Below are 21,768 nucleotides of genomic sequence, written 5' to 3'. Positions count from 1 at the left end.
GGTACATTTTCCATGATACCGGCCTTTTAAGACAAAATGAATGCAGAATCTGTTTAAATGGGTCACTGCTTGTATATCATTGTGTGTAAAATCACAGATCACAGCAGAAAAAAATGTAAAATAAAAACTCTTTAATTATCAAACTGAAAGCCACAGCGTTTTCTTTCCTGACCTCCCAGTGCTTCGCCCAGTTACGCTAAGCCTCCCTCCTCATTTGGCATAAAGGTGTTTCCTTCTGCAATTATTCTGAATGTCTTTCACCTGTGAGGGCCCTTTAAAAAAGGGAGTCTACATCCTGTTTCCTTGATATGAAGGCCGTGTTGTCCTCAATGCCACGACCATGTCAGCGTGATAATTAAAGAGCTTTTAAATGGAGCGTTTGAGGTGCGTTTTTTGCTGCTCTGTGATTTGTGTTTTTCTGAAGGCAGCACCTCAACTGTGTGGGCAATTTATTTTAGTTTCATAAAATCATCAGGAGAAATCTCTTTAAAGTGCCCACATCATGGGAAACCATATGTATTTATTTATTTATGAAATAAAAACATTTTTATATGTAAACATGGTTAAAGTACCATTCACTCCCTATTTCAAATAGTTCAAGTAAGCTGCAGAAACAGCCTCCTTGAATACAATGATTTGTGATTTTTGTCATTTGCATATGTCCTATTTAGCACCTCTCATTTACATTAAAGCTATAAGGAGTGTTTCAGTCCTGACTGCCTCTTGAACCAGGCACAGTACAGGGCAGTCAAATGGAACAGAGGTGAATTACATGCAGTCAGGTCTGTAATTGTTTGGATGTCAACAGCAAACCACAACATATTGGAGCATAACCCCTTAAATGGCCATGGCGCACTAGCAGGCCCAAAGTTTATCACATGCTTCTATAACATATTAATAGCTCAGTCAGTTTGTCAAGTGCATGTAGTTACTGAATAATAAGCCATGGAATGTAATAAGCCTGAGATTTTGACAGGTTAAATTTATATATTGCTGACTTTTAGCTTTAGTTTGCTGGTACTTACAGCCAAACCAGGTGAATGGTGTAGGAGTTGGTGGTATACCAATGGTTGGTTGGTTGGTATAGTGTAGTGGTTAACTCCTCTGCCTTCTATGCCGTAGACTAGGGTTCAATCCCCCACCTGGGTAAGCATCCTACACTATACCAATAAGAGTCCTTGGGCAAGATTCCTAACGCCACCTTCACCTACTTGTGTAAAAATGATCAAATTGTAAGTTGCTCTTGATAAGAGCATCAGCCAAATTTCATAAATGAATTGTAAAATAATTGGAGACACTAACATATTCATAAATTGTCTGTTTTAAAATGTAGTCGCAAATACATTGCAGTCAGTGGTTGCCCAAACACATAAACATCATCTCTAGGTGCTGGGTTCCTTCCCTGGTAAACCTCTTTCAGGTCTTTATTGCAGCTACAATCAGTTCCTGCTTGTTCTTGGTGTATTTTTACCTTCACTAAGTGAAATGCATGCTCAGTTGGATTGAGGTCAGGTGATTGTGTTGGCCATCGCATTCTACGTGGATTGTTTTCACAGTATGTTTTGGGTCATTGTCCATTTGCACTATGAAGTGCAGAGTTTTGAAGCATTTACCTTCATCTGAGCAGGTATCGCCATATACACTTCAACAAATTCAACCAATCTAAGGGAAGCGCTGTAACACTACCTCCACCATGTTAAACAGATGAGCTGGTGTGCTTTGGTTCATGAGTGGTTCCTTTGCTTCTCCGCACTCTTCTTGTATGCCTAGTACAAGCTTATCTTTCTCTGATAAGTTGGTCCAGAACTATGCAGACATTTTTAGATCTTTTTTTTTTTGCAAACTCTAATCTGGTCTTCTCATTTTTTAAAGCTTACCACTGGTTTACATCTTGTGGTAAACCCCCCTGTATTTACTCTGTTGAAGCCATCTCTTGACTGTTGACATAGACATGCAGACCTCCTGCAGGGTGCTCATGATCTGACCAACTATTGTGAACTTTTTGTTTCACCAGAGAGAATTCACCACCATGATTGTTTTCAGTGCTATTTTGGGCCTTTTGGTGTTTCTGAGCTCACTAGTGGATTCACTAGTGGATTCTGCAAGTCTACACTTTAAGCTCATATTGAACACCAGTATGCACCAGTATGCAGTATGACAACTAAACTAGCAATAACATTGTTCACATCCAAATATTTATGGATCTGACTGTTTAATTCCAAGGAATAAAAAGAGGTTGTAAAATGGTCACATAAATGTGAATTATCACTGTTTTTGGTATATAAACCTGCCCAAACATTAGAAGTCGACCTAGGGGAAAACATGAATGACAAGAAAAATGCCGGATATCAGCTTTTTAAGTCTATTACAGGGTGCAGAGTAGAGGGACTTGGGAGTGGAGAGAGTTTTGGGCTGAGCTTCAGAGAACGCCCCCTCTGCTATGGGACTGGTGGAAGTAGTGGTGATAATGAAAAACACTAAGTAGGCGTTCAGTGAGCTTCCTGGAGTAGGCCGTTCTTAGGCCTTGCCGTCTCTTGGGATGAAGATTCATTCTGCCAGGAGTCTTGGCCACAGCAGAGATCACAAATGCAGAAGCACCTGATAGAACTGGCAGAGATGGTTCTGAGTAATGTGACCAGTCACAGGCAGGCCGTGCAGTTGACCTGTCTGGGCTCAGAGCCCATAGACCTTATAAAGGCTACGTAAAAGACAAAAAAGGCTTCGAAATTGCTTGAACACTGCATATGGACTGACTTTGTCATCTTACAAACCACTCAGAGCGGTGACTGTAGATGTGAGATATTTAAAGATATTGATCTTTAAAGGGAAATTTGATTGTTCCAGGGCAGCAGAGCATACATACAGCATGTAAGCACTCTAAGAAGATTTAAACATAAAAAATAACTAACGTGACCATTCCAACTTAACTGACCATCACTGCTGGAACAAAGTCTCATATCTCCAAAATGATGACAAAAATTGATATATATATATATATATATATATATATATATATATATATATATAACTTTTTCCATAAGTTGATTCATCGTAACATTTTCACTCAATGAAAAATGACAACTATGTTCAAATGATTGAAAACAAAAAGTAAAAAACTTATAATATCAATTTTCAGTATTTAGTGTGTTCAGTTTTTCTTCCGTTCAGGAGACTTGCTTTCATTTTTTTACAGAAACCTGCAGGGATATTTTTCCACACCTGCAAAATTCATTCTTAGAAGTTGATCACTCCAAGTAATCAATCCAATTAATCCCAGTTCAATATTTAGACTCATCAGTCCATAAAACCTCCATGTTTCAGATACATTTCAGTGTTCTAGTGCAGATGTTCTTCTTTTTGTGTCCTTTTCTCAGTGTGCGCTTCTTGAACAGCTACACATCCTTTCAGACCCATAGCGCTGAGTTTTCTTTTCACAGTGGAAGGATGGATGTGGATGTTTTCAGATCTGAAGCAGCTTGATTTTTTCTTCTGTCAAAGATGAAAGTGCTGTTTATCTGATGGAGACAGTTTTGGTGTCTACCAGGTCTTCCAGGTGGTTGTTAGGAGTCTAATTTTCTGAGTCGCTTTTAATCATTTTTTGGATATTTATTTTGTATTTTGTGGATTATCTAATATCTACTCTCCTCACAAATATAGAGCTTAAGAACATAATGGCTGTTTTGATTGAAAATTAAATGAATGAAGGGTGGTCTCTTCATAAATAGATAATTGTCAGACAAAAGTAAAGATTTCTGCACTTTATTGTAGTAGATCATTATTGTGAAATGTTGTGAAGTTTATGTTCTAATATTTCAACTTAAGGCAAACACTGGAGAGAAGTTCAGATCACAAAGTTCTGTCACTTTTTAAAGGGCTGATGAGAAAGGCTAGCACTGGAGTATAAGCGTTCCCACTCAGTGGGAGACTTGGCAGCCTGTGGAGCTCTAAGGGGGAGCTATTCTGAGCAACTGTGTTTTTTTTTTAGATGAGTTACAAACCAATAAAGAAAAAAAAGGCTTCTTGATTTGTGAGTGTGGAATGTGCAGCTGCTGCTCACATGACTAAATGACCTTCTATAATAAAGTATTCTGAAAATTCATCTCTGTGTCTTGCGCCTCCTTCCCCTGTCCCTCTATCTCTCTCTCTCTCTCTCTCTCTCTCTCTCTCTCTCTCTCTCTCTCTCTCTCTCTCAGGTTCAGAGGTGTTGTCGCCGGTGAGCAGGTCTGAGGTCAGCATGCCGGAGTGGGAGCGGGACTCGGACGAGTGGGAGAGGCAGCTGCAGAGGGAGCTGTTACTGATCCAGAGGCAGCAGCAGATCCAGAAGCAGCTGCTCATCTCCGAATTCCAGAAACAGCACCAGGCCCTGCTGCGGCAGCACCAGGCTCAACTACAGGAGCACATCAAGGTCCATGTCCAGCAGCCCTGCTCACACCAAACCTCCAAATATTAAGATAAACTACTGACAAAAAGTGTGATTAAATAAGAACTTTGTTATTTTTGTTAAATTTGATATTTTTAAAATTTAATTGAATTACATTTAATATACAAAACAATTTGAATAAATATAAAAAAAAACAAAATGCATATGCAAAAGTTTAGGAACTCCTGGTCAAATGACATGATTTATCATTTCAAAAAGTGGAAAAAAAGTGAAAATAAATACATACATGGAAAAATATGTCCGAAGACTGTTGATGGTTGCTAAAGTGTTGCTTAGATGTTGCTAGGTGGTTATTACGGTTATTACATTGGTTGACAATGTGTTGCCAGATACTTCTTTGAAATGCTACCTTAAATCCATTGCCACCTTAAATGCACTGCCACCTTAAATACATTACACAGCACACATTTCAAAGCACGGTTACTGTTTATTTACTACATTTAGCAACAATAAAAAATAAATTGTAGTCCATGCAGAAGTTATCTTTTTATTTGCCATCTTTAAGTCATACAGATAATCGCTATGTTTAAATGTTAGGTCTTTTTTAAGTATCGGTTGATTAAGATTTTAACATATCACCCAACTTTCAGTACTTTAAACCTCAAAATTACTTGCTTTATTGTTTTTATTGTCAGTGTATTTTTATAAATATTTCTGAATCATGTTCAGATTCATTTAAACAAATCAAATTTAATTCATGTTACACTGAATTGTGTCCTAAAGAATTGTTACAAAATCAAGAATTTGCACTCCTACTATGCTCACTCTATCACTCATGTCCACCTCATTCAGCTCCAGCAAGCTCTTCTGACCCTTCGGCAGCAGCAGGAGGCACTGGCTGAGGAGCATAGGCCGGAGGAGGAGGAGGAGGAGAAAGAGGAGGTGCAGGGAGAGGAACTGGAACGCAACAAGAAGGAGCAGCAGCACCTCAACCAGAGAAAGAAGGAGCGCTCCAAAGAGAGTAAGAGCTCTGCATAAGATCAAACACTGAAGACAAACAACTTCAGGCAAAGTCAACCCTAAAGAGAAAACCTCTCAACTTGCACAGTGACCCTTCCTAATACCCTGTATAATGAGCCTTAGTTTGTAGTAAACCTGGGTGTTTAAGGGGTTAATTGCTTATTTTATTAAAACAAATGAACATTCCATTTTAACACTGATACAACAAGCATAACACTACAAAAACTGTACTGTCTGTTTCGGTAATGACAATTCTTTCATTAAAAAAAGTTCACCATGGCATGAGGGACAGGGATGGAGTCTCACTTCTCTAAAATGCAGGGGTGTGGTTAAAATAAGGCTCCAAACAACTCTGTGTTTTGGTAGTGACATGAAAATGTGGGAAAGCTATGCACACACATGCATATATATATATATATATATATATATATATATATATATATGAGTGTACTAATTCAGTACAATGGTCCATATTAATTACCCTGCCATTTCTTTATATAACCTCTTTCACTTTTCCAGTCATCATTTGTTATTTTATTACAGCCATCTTATTTCAGTTAGCGTTGGGTTCAGTCAGTTACCCTTTCAGACTCTGAGCTATACTGGCAGAATGCACAGTTCTCTAACCTAGCCATCTGCTCACTATGTGTAACACTAGATCATTTACTAGTGCCTGTGGATCTGTTAGTTCTTTAATCAGAATGTTAGTCCTTCTAACAAAACTCTCTGCAACACTTAGAATATCAGGCATGATGTTAACAGCCATGAGTGTAACGCTGTCAGTTCCATTTCCCTAATGCAGTATTAAAAATGAGGAATAAATATCTGTAAATGTATATCACTACGCTTATGTATACAGTTTTACCCGAACTCTATCATCATAGCATTTGCCGGACAGACCTGTGCTTGGCAGTTAAATGGAACAGCATGCCAGGAGAATAAGTACTCATCTCCTAGCTAAGATGCACAGGCATCAGATCATATCAGTGCACTTCATAATTTGTTAATCTCCAGCACCTTTACTGCTCATACAGCTCATTTACCACTGGCACTGGAATGTGCCTGCAGGATTGGTCTTTGCAGAATGCTGTTGGTACCACAAGGTGGCACTGCTTGTACACCAGTCTGTCTTTCCCTACATCTTTGTAATCAATGAGCTAAGACACGTTGCGTGTCTAATGCCCTTTACTTTTGCACCAGGGCCACAAAATCAATGTAGCTAAGAAGTAATGGAAGTTTACACCCCACCAGTTAGCACTGTGCCCACCTAAATCACATAGTAAGCAATCACAAATAGACTTACTGTGCATTCTGACATTGTAAGATATAGTATTATCTTTAAATGTGGACAAATGTGAAGACAAAATTCAAACTTTACAAGAGAATTCCGCTGATATTTTCTACAGTTCATAGTGATTAATTGATTTAGATGTAAACAAAGTCATTCAGAGTGGTTTGGGGTGAAATGCTCCATTCTAGAGAAACTTATAAAGTCAGAACTGTTCACAGTGGTGGTGATAGGAACCAGATGTCTGAAGAGTTTAATGCCTCTAAAAACTCCCTCACAGAAAGTTTTTGAAATGGTTTCAAATATATTGCCTGATATCTGAGACATTCATACGATTTAAGAAGATATTGGCTTAAAGGTAAAATCAATTTTCCAACATTTCTGTCATTTAAGATGGTTTGGTGTGAAATGCTCTGTTCTTGAGAAACTTACTGAGTCAGAATTGTTCACAGTGGTGGTGATAGGAACCAGACGTCTGCTTCTGTTTTGACGTCTGCTTCTGTTTTTCAAATCTGTTTATGGTGGAGTGCTACATGCAGAAACCTTTTTTTCACATTCACCACTGTTTTACCGTTATCAACATTGAATATCGCTGTTGTCGGAACAAAATCTCCAAAATGGTAACTTTACAGGAGAAGGAAAAAACACACATTACTTTTAATGTATGTCAATGGAACCAGACTCCCCCCCCCCCCCCCCAAGTCATTTTTTCGCCATTTAGTTTGGTCCGTCCTTCATGGAATTTACACTCAATATAAAGACCAACATGCATTTTCAATTTATGTCAAAAACTGAACATCAACAAAAATGCAAATACAAGCTTTAGTTCCGACAACAGCCATATATATATATATATATATATATGTGTGTGTGTGTGTATATATATATATATATATATATATATATATATATATATATATATATATATATATATATATCGTTATATGTGTGTGTGTATGTGTGTATATATATATATATATATATCGTTATATGTGTGTGTATATATATATATATATATATATATATATATATATATATATATATATATAAAGCTATAGTTATTTATAACTCAGAAGACATGTAGGTTCACTGGTGGTTAATAAAATGGCCATATTTCACATTGTGACCCCTGGTTCCTATCTCAACCACTGTAAAGAAATCTGAGTAAGTTTCTTTTCAAGTAAACCATTGATATCAAACCACTTTTAAGGACTTTGTTTATATCTCAACCATTGAATTCTTCAGAAAATTTGAAAAGTAGGTGGAATTCCCCTTTACCACTTATTAAAATCTGTTAATTGCAGAGGTGTACATGTAGAGTGTTGCGAACAAGATTTACTTCTATTTTATATATATCCATATTACATATAAAGCTCAGACGACTCATGCAGCTTCACTGGTGGTTTTGGATAGTAAGCAAAATGACTATATTTGTGTGCCCCTGACTCCTATCACCACCACTGTACAGATATTAGAGTCAGTAAGTTTTTCTAAGCTTTTGTAAGTGTTTTTGTCATTCCACATGAAACCACTCTGAATGTCTTCATGATCATTCCAGCCATTGAATTATTCAGAAAATTTGAAGAATAGGTGGAATTCCCCTTTGAAATCCATTCATTGCAGAGGGGCACATGTAGAGGGTTGCAAACAAAATTGTACCCAAAGGAGATTTGCCTCTATTTTACCTTAATCAAATTCTCTGGTGGTTTTGGATAGTAAAAAATGGCTCTATTTATATTGTAAACATCACGGCCCCTGGCTCCCATCACTGCCATTGTAAAGAAATCTGAGTCAGTAAGTTTCAGTATGGATCAAATGATACTTCATGCATCCTGTCCAGGTCAACAAAGATCATTGCATGCTATTTCTCACAGGTGCTATGGCCAGCTCAGAGGTGCGGCAGAAACTGCACGACTTCCTATTGAGTAAATCGGCTAAAGATGGGTCTCCTTCCGGCCACCCCCTCAACCAGCACTCCAAACTTTGGTACATGTACGTGACTCTCCTACATGCTTCATTATAGCTCCAACTGAGACCTTCACTTTTTTCATAATGCTAGCTAAGCTCTAGCTTTGGTGCCTCTTATATCATCAAATGCTGCTTTCCTGCTGGGCTGCTGTATTATTTATTTGGCCTTACACAATATAAGAGAAGTAGGGCAGAACTAAATTGTGATCTGCACTGTACCAGATAGCATGGATTATGAAATGTGTGTACTGCGTTTAGCTTAATATAGCCTTGACACAGTGTTTGAGGTGTTTTCTGCCTGAGGGCTTGTCTAATTAAAGAGCTTATGTAATGTGTTTTTTTTTAATAAATGACTTAAACATGGCGTTTAGTTCTTCTCTCCTCAGTCCTTTCACCATGTATATGGAAGCAAAGGCATGAAAACTCATGGGTGTGATAAGCATACACAAGCATAAACACATTTACATATGGTTCCCTGTTCAATGTACACCAGTTTATCCACCCATTCTCATTGAACTGATGCAGAATGTTGTTCCTGCAGACAGTCTGTAGGACAGTTATTGGAGTGGAAGATGTGGGACAAATGATTAAATGTTGTGCTGTTCTTGGCTGTCAGATGGATCACTGCAGCCTTCCAGAGGATCCTTGTGTCTGAAATTCAGTTTGATGAAGTTTAGTTCAACTTCCCAAAGGATTTCAGTCTGAACTTCACAGTTTGTTCCATACATTTCAGTTCAGACTGCTTTTGTGATGAGGCAGGATACAGGGCAGCCAATTATGACTCTTTGGTTTCTTATAATCACAAATGTTAGAACTGGCCTTTAGGGTTGAAACTAAAATGCAAGAAATATGTGGAATGTGGCATTTTAATACACTGTGCTCTGTTCTTGTAGCACCAGCCAGCACATGTCCTTGGAGCAGAATTCACCTCCATTAGGAGAGATGCCTCCAAAATTCAAGTCCCCTCTGCCCTCTGGCCTGGACACCCGGGAGGACTTCCCCCTCAGGAAGACGGGTAGGTCACAGTGCGGAGGTCGCCATCAGAAATAATGCTCCTACGATGTTCCTATGAGTGACCAGTTAACAAAGATAACTAGAGGGCCATTTATCCAGCTGAGGGATGCAGGGACAGGCCTGTGACGATCATTAAAGTTTAGCGAACAGTTAGTTGATATATACATAACTGTGTTACACATTTTAATTGCCTTTTTTGGTAATTGTAAATTAAATATTATATAATCAGGTTACAAAAGTGCTAACTGTATGTTACATGTGCACAAGACTTATTACAGTTACACTGTAAAAATAATAAGTACTAGTAGGATTAACTGGTGTTAAAACTGCATACATGCAAACTTTGGAAAATTTGCGCATTGTTTTGGTTTCTGAACTTATTTTTGACAGATCACAAAAAATGCATGTCTGAACATTTTTGACTTGCACTATGCAAATTTGGCATCTTTATGTTTGAAATACTTCCATTTATTCCTGCACTTAGATTTGTGATGTAGGTTTAATACAGAATTATTATTTTAATGTATTACTTTAATACAGAAATCTTTTGGATAAGGTTAAATATTACATTTTAAAGGGTAGTAATACATTTTAAGGAAGCCTTAAGCCTTATGGAAAGATTAGATTTCCTTGAAATATTTAGTGTGGGGTAAAGTGAGGTCCACTGTAAGACATGCAGGTCTGAAAGCAGTAGTACATATATGGTATTTAGAATCGGGCATTAAATTGTTGAAGTCTCTTTCTACAGATAGCCAACCTTGCATTCCATGGACACTGGTAAATAAAACCAAGCCCCTAGGCCTGCAGACTGCATCTACTAACATTAGGATAGGATTCAACTTTATTGTCATTGCTTATGTCGCAAGTACAAAGCAACAAAATGCATAGTAACATTAGTGAAAGTATGAGTCACTCTCAGGAGCTCAGTGAATTCCAGCATGGTACCATGATCGGACACCTGTGCAACAAGTCCGGTCGTGAAATTTCCTTGCTACTAAATATTACACAGTCAACTGTCAGTGGTATTATAACAAAGTGGAAGCGATTGGGAACGACAGCAACTCAGCCACGAGGTGGTCAGCCACATAAAATGACAGAGCGGGGTCAGCGGATGCTGAGGCACATAGTGTGCATAGGTCGGCAACTTTCTGCAGAGTCAGTTACTACAGACCTCCAAACTTCATGTGGCCTTCAGATCAGCTCAAGAACAGCATAGAGACCTTCATGGAATGGGTTTCCATGGCTGAGCAGCTGCATCCAAGCCTTACATCACCAAGCGCAGTGAAAAGTGTGGAATGCAGTAGTGTAAAGTGCCGCCACTGGAGTCTAGAACAGTGGGGACATGTTCTCTGGAGTGACAAATCACGCTTCTCCATTTGGCATCTGATGGATGAGTCTGGGTTTGGCAGTTGCCAGGAGAACGGTACTTGTCTGACTGCATTGTGCCAAGTGTAAAGTTTGGTGGAGGAGGGATTATGGTGTGGGGTTGTTTTTCAGCAGTTGGGCTCGGCCCCTCAGTTCCAGTGAAAGGACCTCTTTGTGCTTCAGTGGACCAAGAGATTTTGGACAATTTCATGCTCCCAACTTTGTGGGAACAGTTTGGGGATGACCCCTTTCTGTTCCAACATGACTGCTCACCAGTGCACAAAGCAAGGTCCATAAAGACATGGATGAGCGAGTTTGGTGTGGAAGAACTTGACTGGCCTGCACAGAGTCCTGACCTCAACCCAATAAAACACCTTTGGGATGAATTAGAGCGGAGACTGCGAGCCAGGCCTTCTCATCCAACATCAGTGTCTGACCTCACAAATGTGCTTCTGGAAGAACGGTCAAAAATTCCCATAAACACACTCCTAAACCTTGTGGAAAGAAGAGTTGAAGCTTCAACTCCCAGAAGAGTTGAAACTGTTGTAGCTGCAAAGGTTTGGCCAACATCATATTAAACCCTATGGATTAAGAATGGGATGTCACTGCGTGTTCATATGCATGTGAAGGCAGACGAGCGAATACTTCTGGCAGTATAGTGTATATCTGTGTGTCTCCCTTGTGATGGACTGGTGACCTACGCAGAGTATTTCCTGCCTTCTGCCCAATGAATGCTGGAATAGGCTGTAGAACACCCGTGACCCAGGCGGATAAGCGTCTTATTAAATGAATAACATGGCCATCCTTCCGTTGCTGTACTGTTTCTAGCTACCTTTCATACTGAATATCTTTCATGCTCATGTGAGCACTGCATAATCCTATGCAGCTGATGTGAGTAAACAAGCTATCAGAAGCAACAAATTCACTTGCTTTCTGCTAAGGAAAGTGTTAAATAAACATGTTGGATCATTTTAGCTGCAAAACATGATTCTTTGACATATATAGAGATAGATGTATGTAGATAGATGACTTACAATTGGTTGTGATTTATATATGCTTTATTGTGTTTATGAATAACCATTTGGAACTTTCATAAAATATGATTCTGAGTGTGTTGACCACATCGCTCTAGTACTGTAACCTAGCCAAATTTAGCGTGTGTCACTGGGCCTCCATGCTGGTGACGCTGCCTAAATGTTAGCAGATGAGCCTGAGCGATATTTAATCATGAAGGTTGAAGGTCGCTAGTGTGTGTCACAGAGCCCATCGCCCTGTGGCCGGAGCTAATGAGGCCTGCTAGTGGCCCTGTTTACCTTCAGGGTCAGTGTGGTGAGAATGCTCGCCTGTGTCCCACCGCTCCAGGGCACCCGGTGTAGGCTTTTGCAAACAATTACCCAGGGGAGAGGTTAAAGCCAGTGGGTCCAAGCCGGGCCGAGGGCCAGCGCTGGTTTGGCCTCTAATCAGGGCGACAAGAGGGCGAATGGAGGAGATAGGGGTGGGGGGAATCACCTACTGGGTGGGAGGCTGTTGTGGAAGGACATAGGGGAGCTAGCTTTGGGCCGTGTGTTCATAGTGGGTCGACAATTGGGTCACATCTTAGTTATTTATGCTGAGGTCGGTTAAAAACTTCTTAAAGCCAAAGCGCTTTTATGTGTCGGTTCCTCACTTTCATAGCTCCAGAACTTACAAATTAGTGCAGAAAAATTCATAGTAGTGAGGAAACGATTTTATCAGCAAAGTTTTGTGCAAAATCTTTTTTACCCAACTTTCCCCCAGAATTAGACATGTTTGGAGCTTCTTTAGCTTATAACTGGAGCTATGAGGCTAATATTGCTAACAAGCACTAGAACTCAATAGTCACCTAAATTGTTTATGGAAAAAACACCACCAAATCTCTCAATCTGCTCAAACCACATCCAGGTCTTTTTATGGTTGTGCAAATTTGCTAATTTGGTTTGGAGCAAAGTATGGCTTACTGTGAGGTATAAAAAAACAGACCTTCAACACGGAATCAGATAGTATCAGGCCAGGATTCACAGACTGATCTCGGATCAGATTCCTCTGTATTTACGATGGTCATATGATGGAAAAATTTTGAATATAGACCCTGTTGTCTAAAGGGGCTTCGTGTAGTTTTATCTATTTTTATAGCTCATGGCAAGTCATACTGTGCAATCAACCACATCAACAAGTCAGTACAACCCTAATGAAGACCTGGGTGCAGTTTGAGTGAGTTGAAAGAAATTCTGGTGAGAAACGGTTTGTGCTTTTGAGTTCTAGTGTTTGTTAGCAGTGCCACCCTCATAGCCTCAGTTCTGAAGCAAGATTTGGACTCGAGATATGTCTTGGCCAGTCAACTGCATCTGCCATAAGTGGAAAACAGGTTTGATTTTTTGCCCAACCATACTTTTGAGATTAGTAACTGAATAATAAGCCTGCAGTTTAAGAGGTTAATATAGGCATTTGACCTTAGGTCTTCCTTTTAATGCCTTCCTCCCGTCCTCAGGACACTGGTGCTACCTCCACTGGAGAATGATGGCATTGCTTTATTTCTCCTCATATTTGAAGATAAGCATATTATTCAGGCTTTGCTGGGAACTCTTATCTAGCTATGCCAAGTTACTGGAAGAATAACCTGCTCTGGCACTTTCATGAATACTTCTGAGCTCCCTGCCCCAACGTTAGGCCTGCGGGCTCGTCCAGTCGCATTTCAAAGACGCTTTTTTCTTTCTTTTTTTGCAGAGGAAGGCGATACTGCAGCCACAGGCGTGATAAGAACGGGATCCTTTTCAGTGCTGCTTTAAAAATAGGCCTGGTTTTCATCCAGGCACTTTTTTTGGAGGAATTTCCAGCACAGCAAAAAAAAACCTCCTCCTAGCAGGAACAACGCAATCCTCCTGGGAGGCGTTTCCGGAGCACCGGGCCTGCGCCGCCCCAGACTGCATCTCTAGTCTCTCCCCCCTTTTTGCCTTTCATCCTCTCTCAATAACTCAGGTAACAGCTTTTTAAAGGGGGCTGGGTGAGCACATTAGAAGATGCAAAAACAACAAGAATGAGAAGAAAAGAAAAACAGTCTCCTTCTTTTTCTTTTTTTTTGTCGGCAGAATAATTTGTCTGTGCTGACAAGAAGGTCTGCAGGACCACTTCCTGTGGCTCCGGTTTCAGGCCATAGATCAGAAAATAGAAAAGATAGAGGCAGTGCGTGGCCAATTAAAACACAAAAAACTTCCCAGTGCGCTAAGTGGCCAGCTTTTTTACGAGGGCAGTCAAATTCCCAGGAAAGGCCTCGCTCCTGACCTTGCCGCAATCAAAACGTGTGCTGACCAAAGCTGGACGGTCTTTACTTTGCATGATATATGCGAGGCCTAAAGAAGTGGGGGTCGTTCTATATCTGTTGCTTTTGCGAGGGCCCCTCCCCCTCTTCCTGTTCGTCCTCATTCAGGCTGGCAGGGGGTGAGGTGGCTGGAAGAGGGGAGGCAGGGTGCGGCGGAGTGTCTGGGGGGGATCATAAAGGTAGCGTTTGTTCTCTGCCCTGGTCAGGACCTTGTGTGGATGAGTGATTGACAGGTTGGTGGGCGGGGTGCTAGGAGATCCAGGAGTGAGGGCGGCGGGCATGTTTGTTTAAGGAGAGGTGACGGCAAAGAGGAGAAAGTGGATGGCCTCATCAGAGCCACCCGGGGAAAGAGATATGAATGAGTGAGTGAGAGAGAGAGAGAGAGAGAGAGAGAGAGAGAGAATGACTGAAAGGAGGAGCTTCAAGCACATGAATTAACCAAGACTCTTTGATGAATTAATCTAACTTGGCAGAGCTCTGCACATACAGGGATTCTGTATTTTGGACTAACTTTAAAGCAATAGTTTTGTAAAAAATTAAAATTACATTATTTTCTTTACATATTTGATTTATTTGGATATCAATAAATTAATTCCAACATATATGTAACTCATGATATCTCACACATGTAGTAACTGCAATATTATTGCAACCGCAACCCTGTTGTTATCTGATTTATAGTTTTCCTTTTCTTCTTCTTCTTCTTACTTTCTGTCAGATTTCTTTCTACTATTTTTGAGATATGAACCCCATTCCAACTCCATAATGTTCATTCTGATCGAGAATGGTTTGTTTGTACTACAGCTTTTTGATTGGACATAAGGTTTTCACACAATTATCCAGAAAAATAATCCCCCATAGAAAACGAATGGCAGAATTGTCTGTGTGAATACAAGGATAATAAAATAATAATAAAAATGCAATAATAAAAAGTGCACTAGCAACATTTTAGCATACCATAGTAACTATTGTCCTTGCAATCACTATAGATACTATGGATACTATAAAAACACCTAGCAACACACTAAATGTTATGGCAAAGCAACATCCGAGCAACCACCTAGGATACCATAGTAAACACCTAGCAACCCTCCAACAAACTATAGCAACCACTTAGCAGCACCCTAGCAGCCACCTGGGATACTGTATCAACCACTTAGCAGCACCCTAGTAGCCACCTGGGATACTATAATAAATACCTAGTAAAACCCTGACAACCACCTGAGATAACATAGCAATCACCTAGAAACACCCTGGCAACATCCTGGGATACCATAGCAACCACCTAGCAACATCCTAGCAACCTCATAGAAATACTCTTGCAACCATCTAGCAACACCTTAGCAAGCATCTAGGATACCATAGCAACCACCTAGCAACACCCTGGCAGCCAACTGGAACATCATAGCAAACACATAGCAACAACTTTGGAGTCATCTGGGTTATCGTAGTAACTGTCTACTAACCAACTGGGATACCGTAGCAACTGCTTAACAACACCATAGCAACTAGCAACTGTATTTGCTTATGAACCATGAACTCACTCCATCAATCACTCCTGTCTGACATTGGCATGGTGCCGACCAAGACAATGGATTGACTCTATCCTAAAAAGCCAAACTTTTGGACAAATGCCAAAAGGATTAACTTCTCTTCTGTTTCATCAGGTGTGGAGCTGCATCACCAAAAATAAATAAATAAATAAATGAATGAATGAATGAATGAATGAATGAATAAATAAATGCCAAGGAGCCACAAATTACTTTAGCAATCAACAACACAGCCACATTTACAGCAAATCACCAAACATCTACCCATTTAGGAAATCTCCACAGTACCCCTAAAACGCAGCCCGTTCAAAACCTATGTTTATCGATGTAAACTTCTGTATTGGGTGTCCATGTCAGGCGCCTTGATCTAAGCATGTATACAGTACATATACAGTAGTAATGTCTTTAGTCGTGCATGGTGACTGGCTAATGGAGGACTGCCCCACGAAATGTCACCTTGCTATCTCCAGTTCCCAGTTCTGCTTAACATGTGGAGCTACTTAAGAAAAGCTTAAAAAATAATGCAGGTGCACATGGGATGCTAGGCTTTATAGCATATACCCCCCTCCCTTCTCATGCACCCATGCCAGGGAGCTCCATTCAGGCCCGTGTTTGCGTAAGGAAGTTGGAGTCGGGGCCACATTCGAAATGCACTTTAATGACGCGCCCCAACGTCAACAGGCCGCATGTTTTCTCTCCGAATTAAAAACGTGTAAATCCTACCCGCTAATTCCTGCGCAAATATTATCTGTGGTATTTTTTCTAATAGCCCTTATTCATCATGTGTCAAAGAGTCCAAATAACAATATTTTGCCGCAGCGATGGCTCGTCTTCAGCCTCATAGCATCCTTTTGATTGCGTCCTTCTCTCTTTCTCTCTATGCCGTTCCTTTTCTCTCCATCTCGTGTGTGGGTAGGTTTAATCAGATGTAACATTTCCTCCGGGGTAATAGGGCCGGCTAATGGTCGTTTTCCCCCTAACGAGCGCGAGCTCCGGGGAGACTGGCTTTTTACAGTGGCAGTAAATCTCCCAGGCCGAATGTGCCTTTGATTTGGGTTCTGTTATGTCGGTGTAAAATGTGAATGAATGTTTAAAACCAGACACTCGTTCATTCAGACGGAAACAAATGCCCTCGGCTTTCTGGGAGTTCTTGTGAATGAAAGAGGGGAGCGTAGGAAAAGGGCAGCATGGTCAGTGGGCTGCATGTGCACGTGTACATACTCAAATGCGTGCATGTAAGTGGACACAGAGAGAATGACCTAGGCTTAGTTTAATTTAATTTAATTTTAAGTGATCCGTATTAGTCCCACAACGGGGAAATTTCCACCTCTGCATTTAACCCATCCATGCAGTGAAACACCACATACACACTAGTGAAGACACACACTAGGGGCCAGAGAGCACACTTGCCCAGAGTAGTGGGCAGCCCTATCCGCAGCACCCGGGGAGCAGTTGGGGGTTACGTGCCTTGCTCAAGGGCACCTCAGTCACATACTGTTGGCTCAGGGGATCAAACTGGTGACCTTCTGGTCGCAAGGCTGGTTCCCTAACCTCCAGCCCACGACTGCCCAGACTAAGGTGGCCGATATGGCAAAAAAATAACATTGCGATACACAGTGCTACATTTTAAAAAGTACTATCAAAACTATGAATACAATTATTTTTCTTTAATATTTGGCATATATTCAGTTAAACAGACTGGATGTATGTAGACTAATTTGGCTCTCTTTATGGTAAAACATGCAGTTGGTCAATGTTCTAAAAGTACTGACGATATCCACAATATGTTCTGAAAAGCATATTGTATTGTATTGTATTGTGACTTAATTTATTAAGATAAGTACATGCACATTCAGCACTGGTCCAATGTTTGGACTCGCCTTATTTAATGTATATGTACTTTTATGCTTAAATGCCTCTTGTAAAATCTTGTCATTCAAAAATCTACTGTTCAAAAGTTTACAATCACTTGTTACAATAATAGTTTGTGTTATTATCATATACTGTACAGTGTAAAAGTCAAAGACCATCCTTTCACTGATTTAATGTCTATTCATAATAGCAATTTAGTTCAAGTTATTTGTTTTTCAAAGAGCAGAAAAGTATAATTCAACAGAAAATTACACAGAAGTCTCAATAACTAAATATAAATTGAACATTTTCAGCATTTAGCATATTCATCTTTTGTCTTCATTTCAGCTTCCAAGAAATCTTCAGGAATATTTTTCTGCATCTCCAAAAAAAGTTGGTTACATTTTCTATCAGTAACCATTTTTTGTCTGTCTCAGTAAGAGCTTCTTAACTGCTACACATCCTTTCAGACCTATAGCACTGAGTTGTCATCTCACAGTGGAAGGATGGATGTGGATGTTTTCAGATCTGAAGCAGCTTGATTTTCTCCGGACTCTCAAAGACGAAAGCTTTAAGTCAGGGGTATCAAACTCAACCACTAGAAGGGCCATATTACACTTGTAGTAGACCTCAAAATATTACATGAACACTTGAAATATTAAAAAAGTCCTATGAGTTCAGTCTTTTAAACCTGCCCAGTTGATTGAACTAGACACCTGGCTGAACTGCAGTTGGTTGTTTGGTGATATGACTGGTGTGGAATTGCATAGAATTATGTAGAATTGAGGTGTAATGACAGTTCCATAGACTGCTGTTGGGGTAGGAGAGCCAGAGTTTACATTACAGTGCAGTGCATGCTGGGGACTGTAGTCCAGCGAGCGCATTGTGAAATGAGCTAATATTAATTAAAAAATCGAATATTTTTGTTGGCTGGATAGTATTGTGTTGAAGGCCTGATCTGGCCCACGGGTCTTGTGTTTGACACATGGCCTCTAAGTGCTGTTTATCTGAAGGGGACAGATGTGGTGTCTACCAAGTCTTCCAGGTTGTTAGGAGTCCCATTTTCTCTGTAGCATTTAATCATTTTTTTGACTCCAGATCTGGAAACTCCTGCTTTTTTTCACTTATTATTATTATTATTATTATTTGTTGTATCTGTTTCCTCTCTGACTTTTGCGCTGTAGTAATACACTTTATGAGTAGGTGTATTCAGACTGCTGTTACTGTGTGCATGTGTGCGGATTACTTTATCATTTAGCTGCTCTGCAGCCTGTGCATTAGGAGTTTTTGGGCGTGTGGCCTACAAGTGCTTCTTCTGTCACATTCTCTATCATCTCTCTATCGCTCAAATAAATACGCACAGCTCACAGTTGGTGGTTAGAACATGCTATAATCACGGCCTCCTGATGTTTGTGCTGCCGCTTGTGTCTTTGATGCCCACCCACTGCTCTCCGTGGCTAAAGGTGGCGTCTGTGAGGCTGCTGCTTTGCGTGCCTGCGCTGATTCAACAGTACAGACTTCGGGGAATAGGAGGTCAGAGTGGAGCTGGGGGCAGCATGTGACGAAAATGGAAAAAGGGGGGATTCCCTTCTTCCAGGCCAACACACACAAACACACACGTTCACATGCACGCACACACTGCATCTGTGTGTTAGTTTAAGCGCCGCTACTGTAGCCAGGCTGTGGTCGCCTGGCCGGCAGGTAGCGGACTCTTTCACTTAAAGCGCTGTTGCTGTGGCTTAATCTGCTCCAGATGAGGTAGAGAAATGATCCTTCTGTTCTGACTTCATTACAGCTGGGAGGTGTCCCAGAATGCCTCTGCGGGCCTGCATGTCCATCACCATAGCCTGCGGGCTCTCATGTAAGATTTAGCTGTGACTGTACCTGTGCTTGATTAACAGGGTATGTGGGTCTGGTGCACTGGCGATTACAGCTGTGGTGGAATGATTCTGTGCGGTACTTTGAACAGCAGTGGACAAATGTGACTATTAGAGCTAGGCCTTCAGTTCAGGCCATAAATGTCATAAATGTAAATAGAATAACAGATATTTTGTTATGATTTGAAAATGGTGATGGGTTGCTGTTGTGTGCACAGGATTATTTTGTAGAAAGGAAACCATATTTTATGTTTTTTATCCTTTTTATATTAAAACAATCTGAAAGGTGCACAGGTGCAGACTGTCTATACATGTCAAATGTAAGTGTCATTCAATATGTCACCTACTGTGTAATAACATTTAAATGTTATATCCAAATAACAATAAAACCTTCAGATTGGGGCTAAATATCAGAATATCAGTGCTATAGGTGTGCGGTGCTGGGTGAATGGTGGCATTTCAGTCGTACATTGACTTGTGGTACATTCAATGGTACACTGACATAAAATAGATTAAGAGAGCCTTATTAGTCCCACAATGGGGAAATTTCACCTCCGCATTTAACCCATCTGTGAAGTGAAACACCACATACTCACTAGTGAGCACAGACACACACTAGGAGGCAGTGTGCACACTTGCCTGGAGCGGTGGGCAGCCCAATCCGCAGTGCCCGGGGAGCAGTTGGGGGTTAGGTGTCTTGCTCAAGGGCACTTCAGTCATGTACGGTCGGCCTTGGGGATCAAACCAACGACCTTCCGGTCATAAGGCTGGTTCCCTAACCTTCAGCCCATCACTGTCCCCCAGGTTACATTATTGCTAAAGCACTTAAGACCTCCATTAAAGAAAAGACTGAATCGTCAAAGTCTCATTAACAATATTACTGATTGGTAACATGAGCACAAATGAGTTATGTTTGTATATATACAAGTCTCTGTCCATCTCAGTGCTGATTTACATCTCTTTCTTTCTATTCCTCCCTGTTTCAGCGTCTGAGCCCAATCTGAAGGTGCGTTCCCGGCTGAAGCAGAAGGTCTCAGAGCGGAGGAATGGCCCCATGCAGCGCCGCAGAGACGGCAGTGTGCTCGTCACGCCACCCAAAAAACGCTCTCTGGAGCCAAGCGGTAAGGAAACGTTACAACACAGAAGACACTGATTTGCAAAGCATAGACATAGTATTCATTGTGTGTAAGTTGGGAATATGATGCATTGGAACCAGCAAGAAAATCTGTGGTAGTTCATCACTGATCAGCTCTTTTAGATGTAGATGATCAGACAAGACATGTTTGCTACTGTAGCTAATGTAGCTAACTGTTCACATTCATTGATATTTTTGATACATCAGTGGGCTGTAGCAATGATCTGCAGTTAGGTGGTGCCAACTGGCACAATGCCAACTTTATTTTGGGTTGCGGTGGGGATGCAAACTTTCAATTTCCTGACCATTTTCCATGAGCATAAAAGATCTTTGGATTTGTAATTCCCTCAAAATCGGTTTAGGCCGCACAGTTTGTATATTGGCTCTATTCATCACAGAGTTTCCTCAAAGCGTGTCGAATTGGAGCAAATATATTTAGACTTCATTTAGACATGTAATTTGCATGATGCTACCTGGAGGCTCTAAGCTTCCATTACATTTTAACTTCATTAGCATCACAGCTAATGCCAAGCTAAAGAAGCACACCAACAAATATATCTAACATAATTGAGTAAAATGTAAATTTGATTATTGGCATAACAAATGCTTTAAGCAAGTAATGTATTTTATTGACCGAGCTGCCTTTTTGCAAAAGGTTGTTGTCCCGCTGTCAGCATCCGCTAACCCAAACATGCTCTCTGTCTCTCACACAGATTCCTCAGCCAATGACAGCTCTCCTAGCTCTGGCCCCAGCTCTCCTATTGGCTTATGCAGTAATGAGAACGGGGCGTCCTACAGGCCCAGTGCTGCCCAGTTAGAGGTAACGTGAGCGCTGTACAATCACCATCCAGGTCGTTAGAAACCTCAATATTGTACTTAAACTCAATGACCATTTTATGAGCTCCACATATCTTATAGGTCCATGAGCTACATGTGTACAGTTATAGACTGTAGCCCATCTATTGCTGCCCCCCTCTACCCTATC

The 21,768-nt window shown here is 40.7% G+C and overlaps 1 protein-coding gene across 5 annotated transcripts in view; it reads left to right on the top strand.

Moving 5' to 3' along the window:
- Positions 1 to 21,768, top strand: part of LOC108441433 (histone deacetylase 9-B) — a 76,433-nt gene that overhangs the window by 32,828 nt on the left and 21,837 nt on the right. For all 5 annotated transcript variants that reach the window (XM_017720956.2, XM_017720954.2, XM_017720957.2 and 2 more), the window contains 6 exons: positions 4,194 to 4,405; positions 5,234 to 5,402; positions 8,564 to 8,681; positions 9,551 to 9,672; positions 20,635 to 20,769; positions 21,497 to 21,603. In XM_017720956.2, the coding sequence (XP_017576445.1) occupies positions 4,194 to 4,405; positions 5,234 to 5,402; positions 8,564 to 8,681; positions 9,551 to 9,672; positions 20,635 to 20,769; positions 21,497 to 21,603 (863 nt within the window). The remainder of the gene's footprint in view (positions 1 to 4,193; positions 4,406 to 5,233; positions 5,403 to 8,563; positions 8,682 to 9,550; positions 9,673 to 20,634; positions 20,770 to 21,496; positions 21,604 to 21,768) is intronic.

This window comes from Pygocentrus nattereri, chromosome 1 (assembly GCF_015220715.1).
Source record: "Pygocentrus nattereri isolate fPygNat1 chromosome 1, fPygNat1.pri, whole genome shotgun sequence".
In the NCBI taxonomy this organism is placed as follows: domain Eukaryota; kingdom Metazoa; phylum Chordata; class Actinopteri; order Characiformes; family Serrasalmidae; genus Pygocentrus; species Pygocentrus nattereri.
The sequence above is the reverse complement of the archived record's forward strand: the minus strand, read 5'-3'. Positions and strand labels throughout refer to the sequence as shown.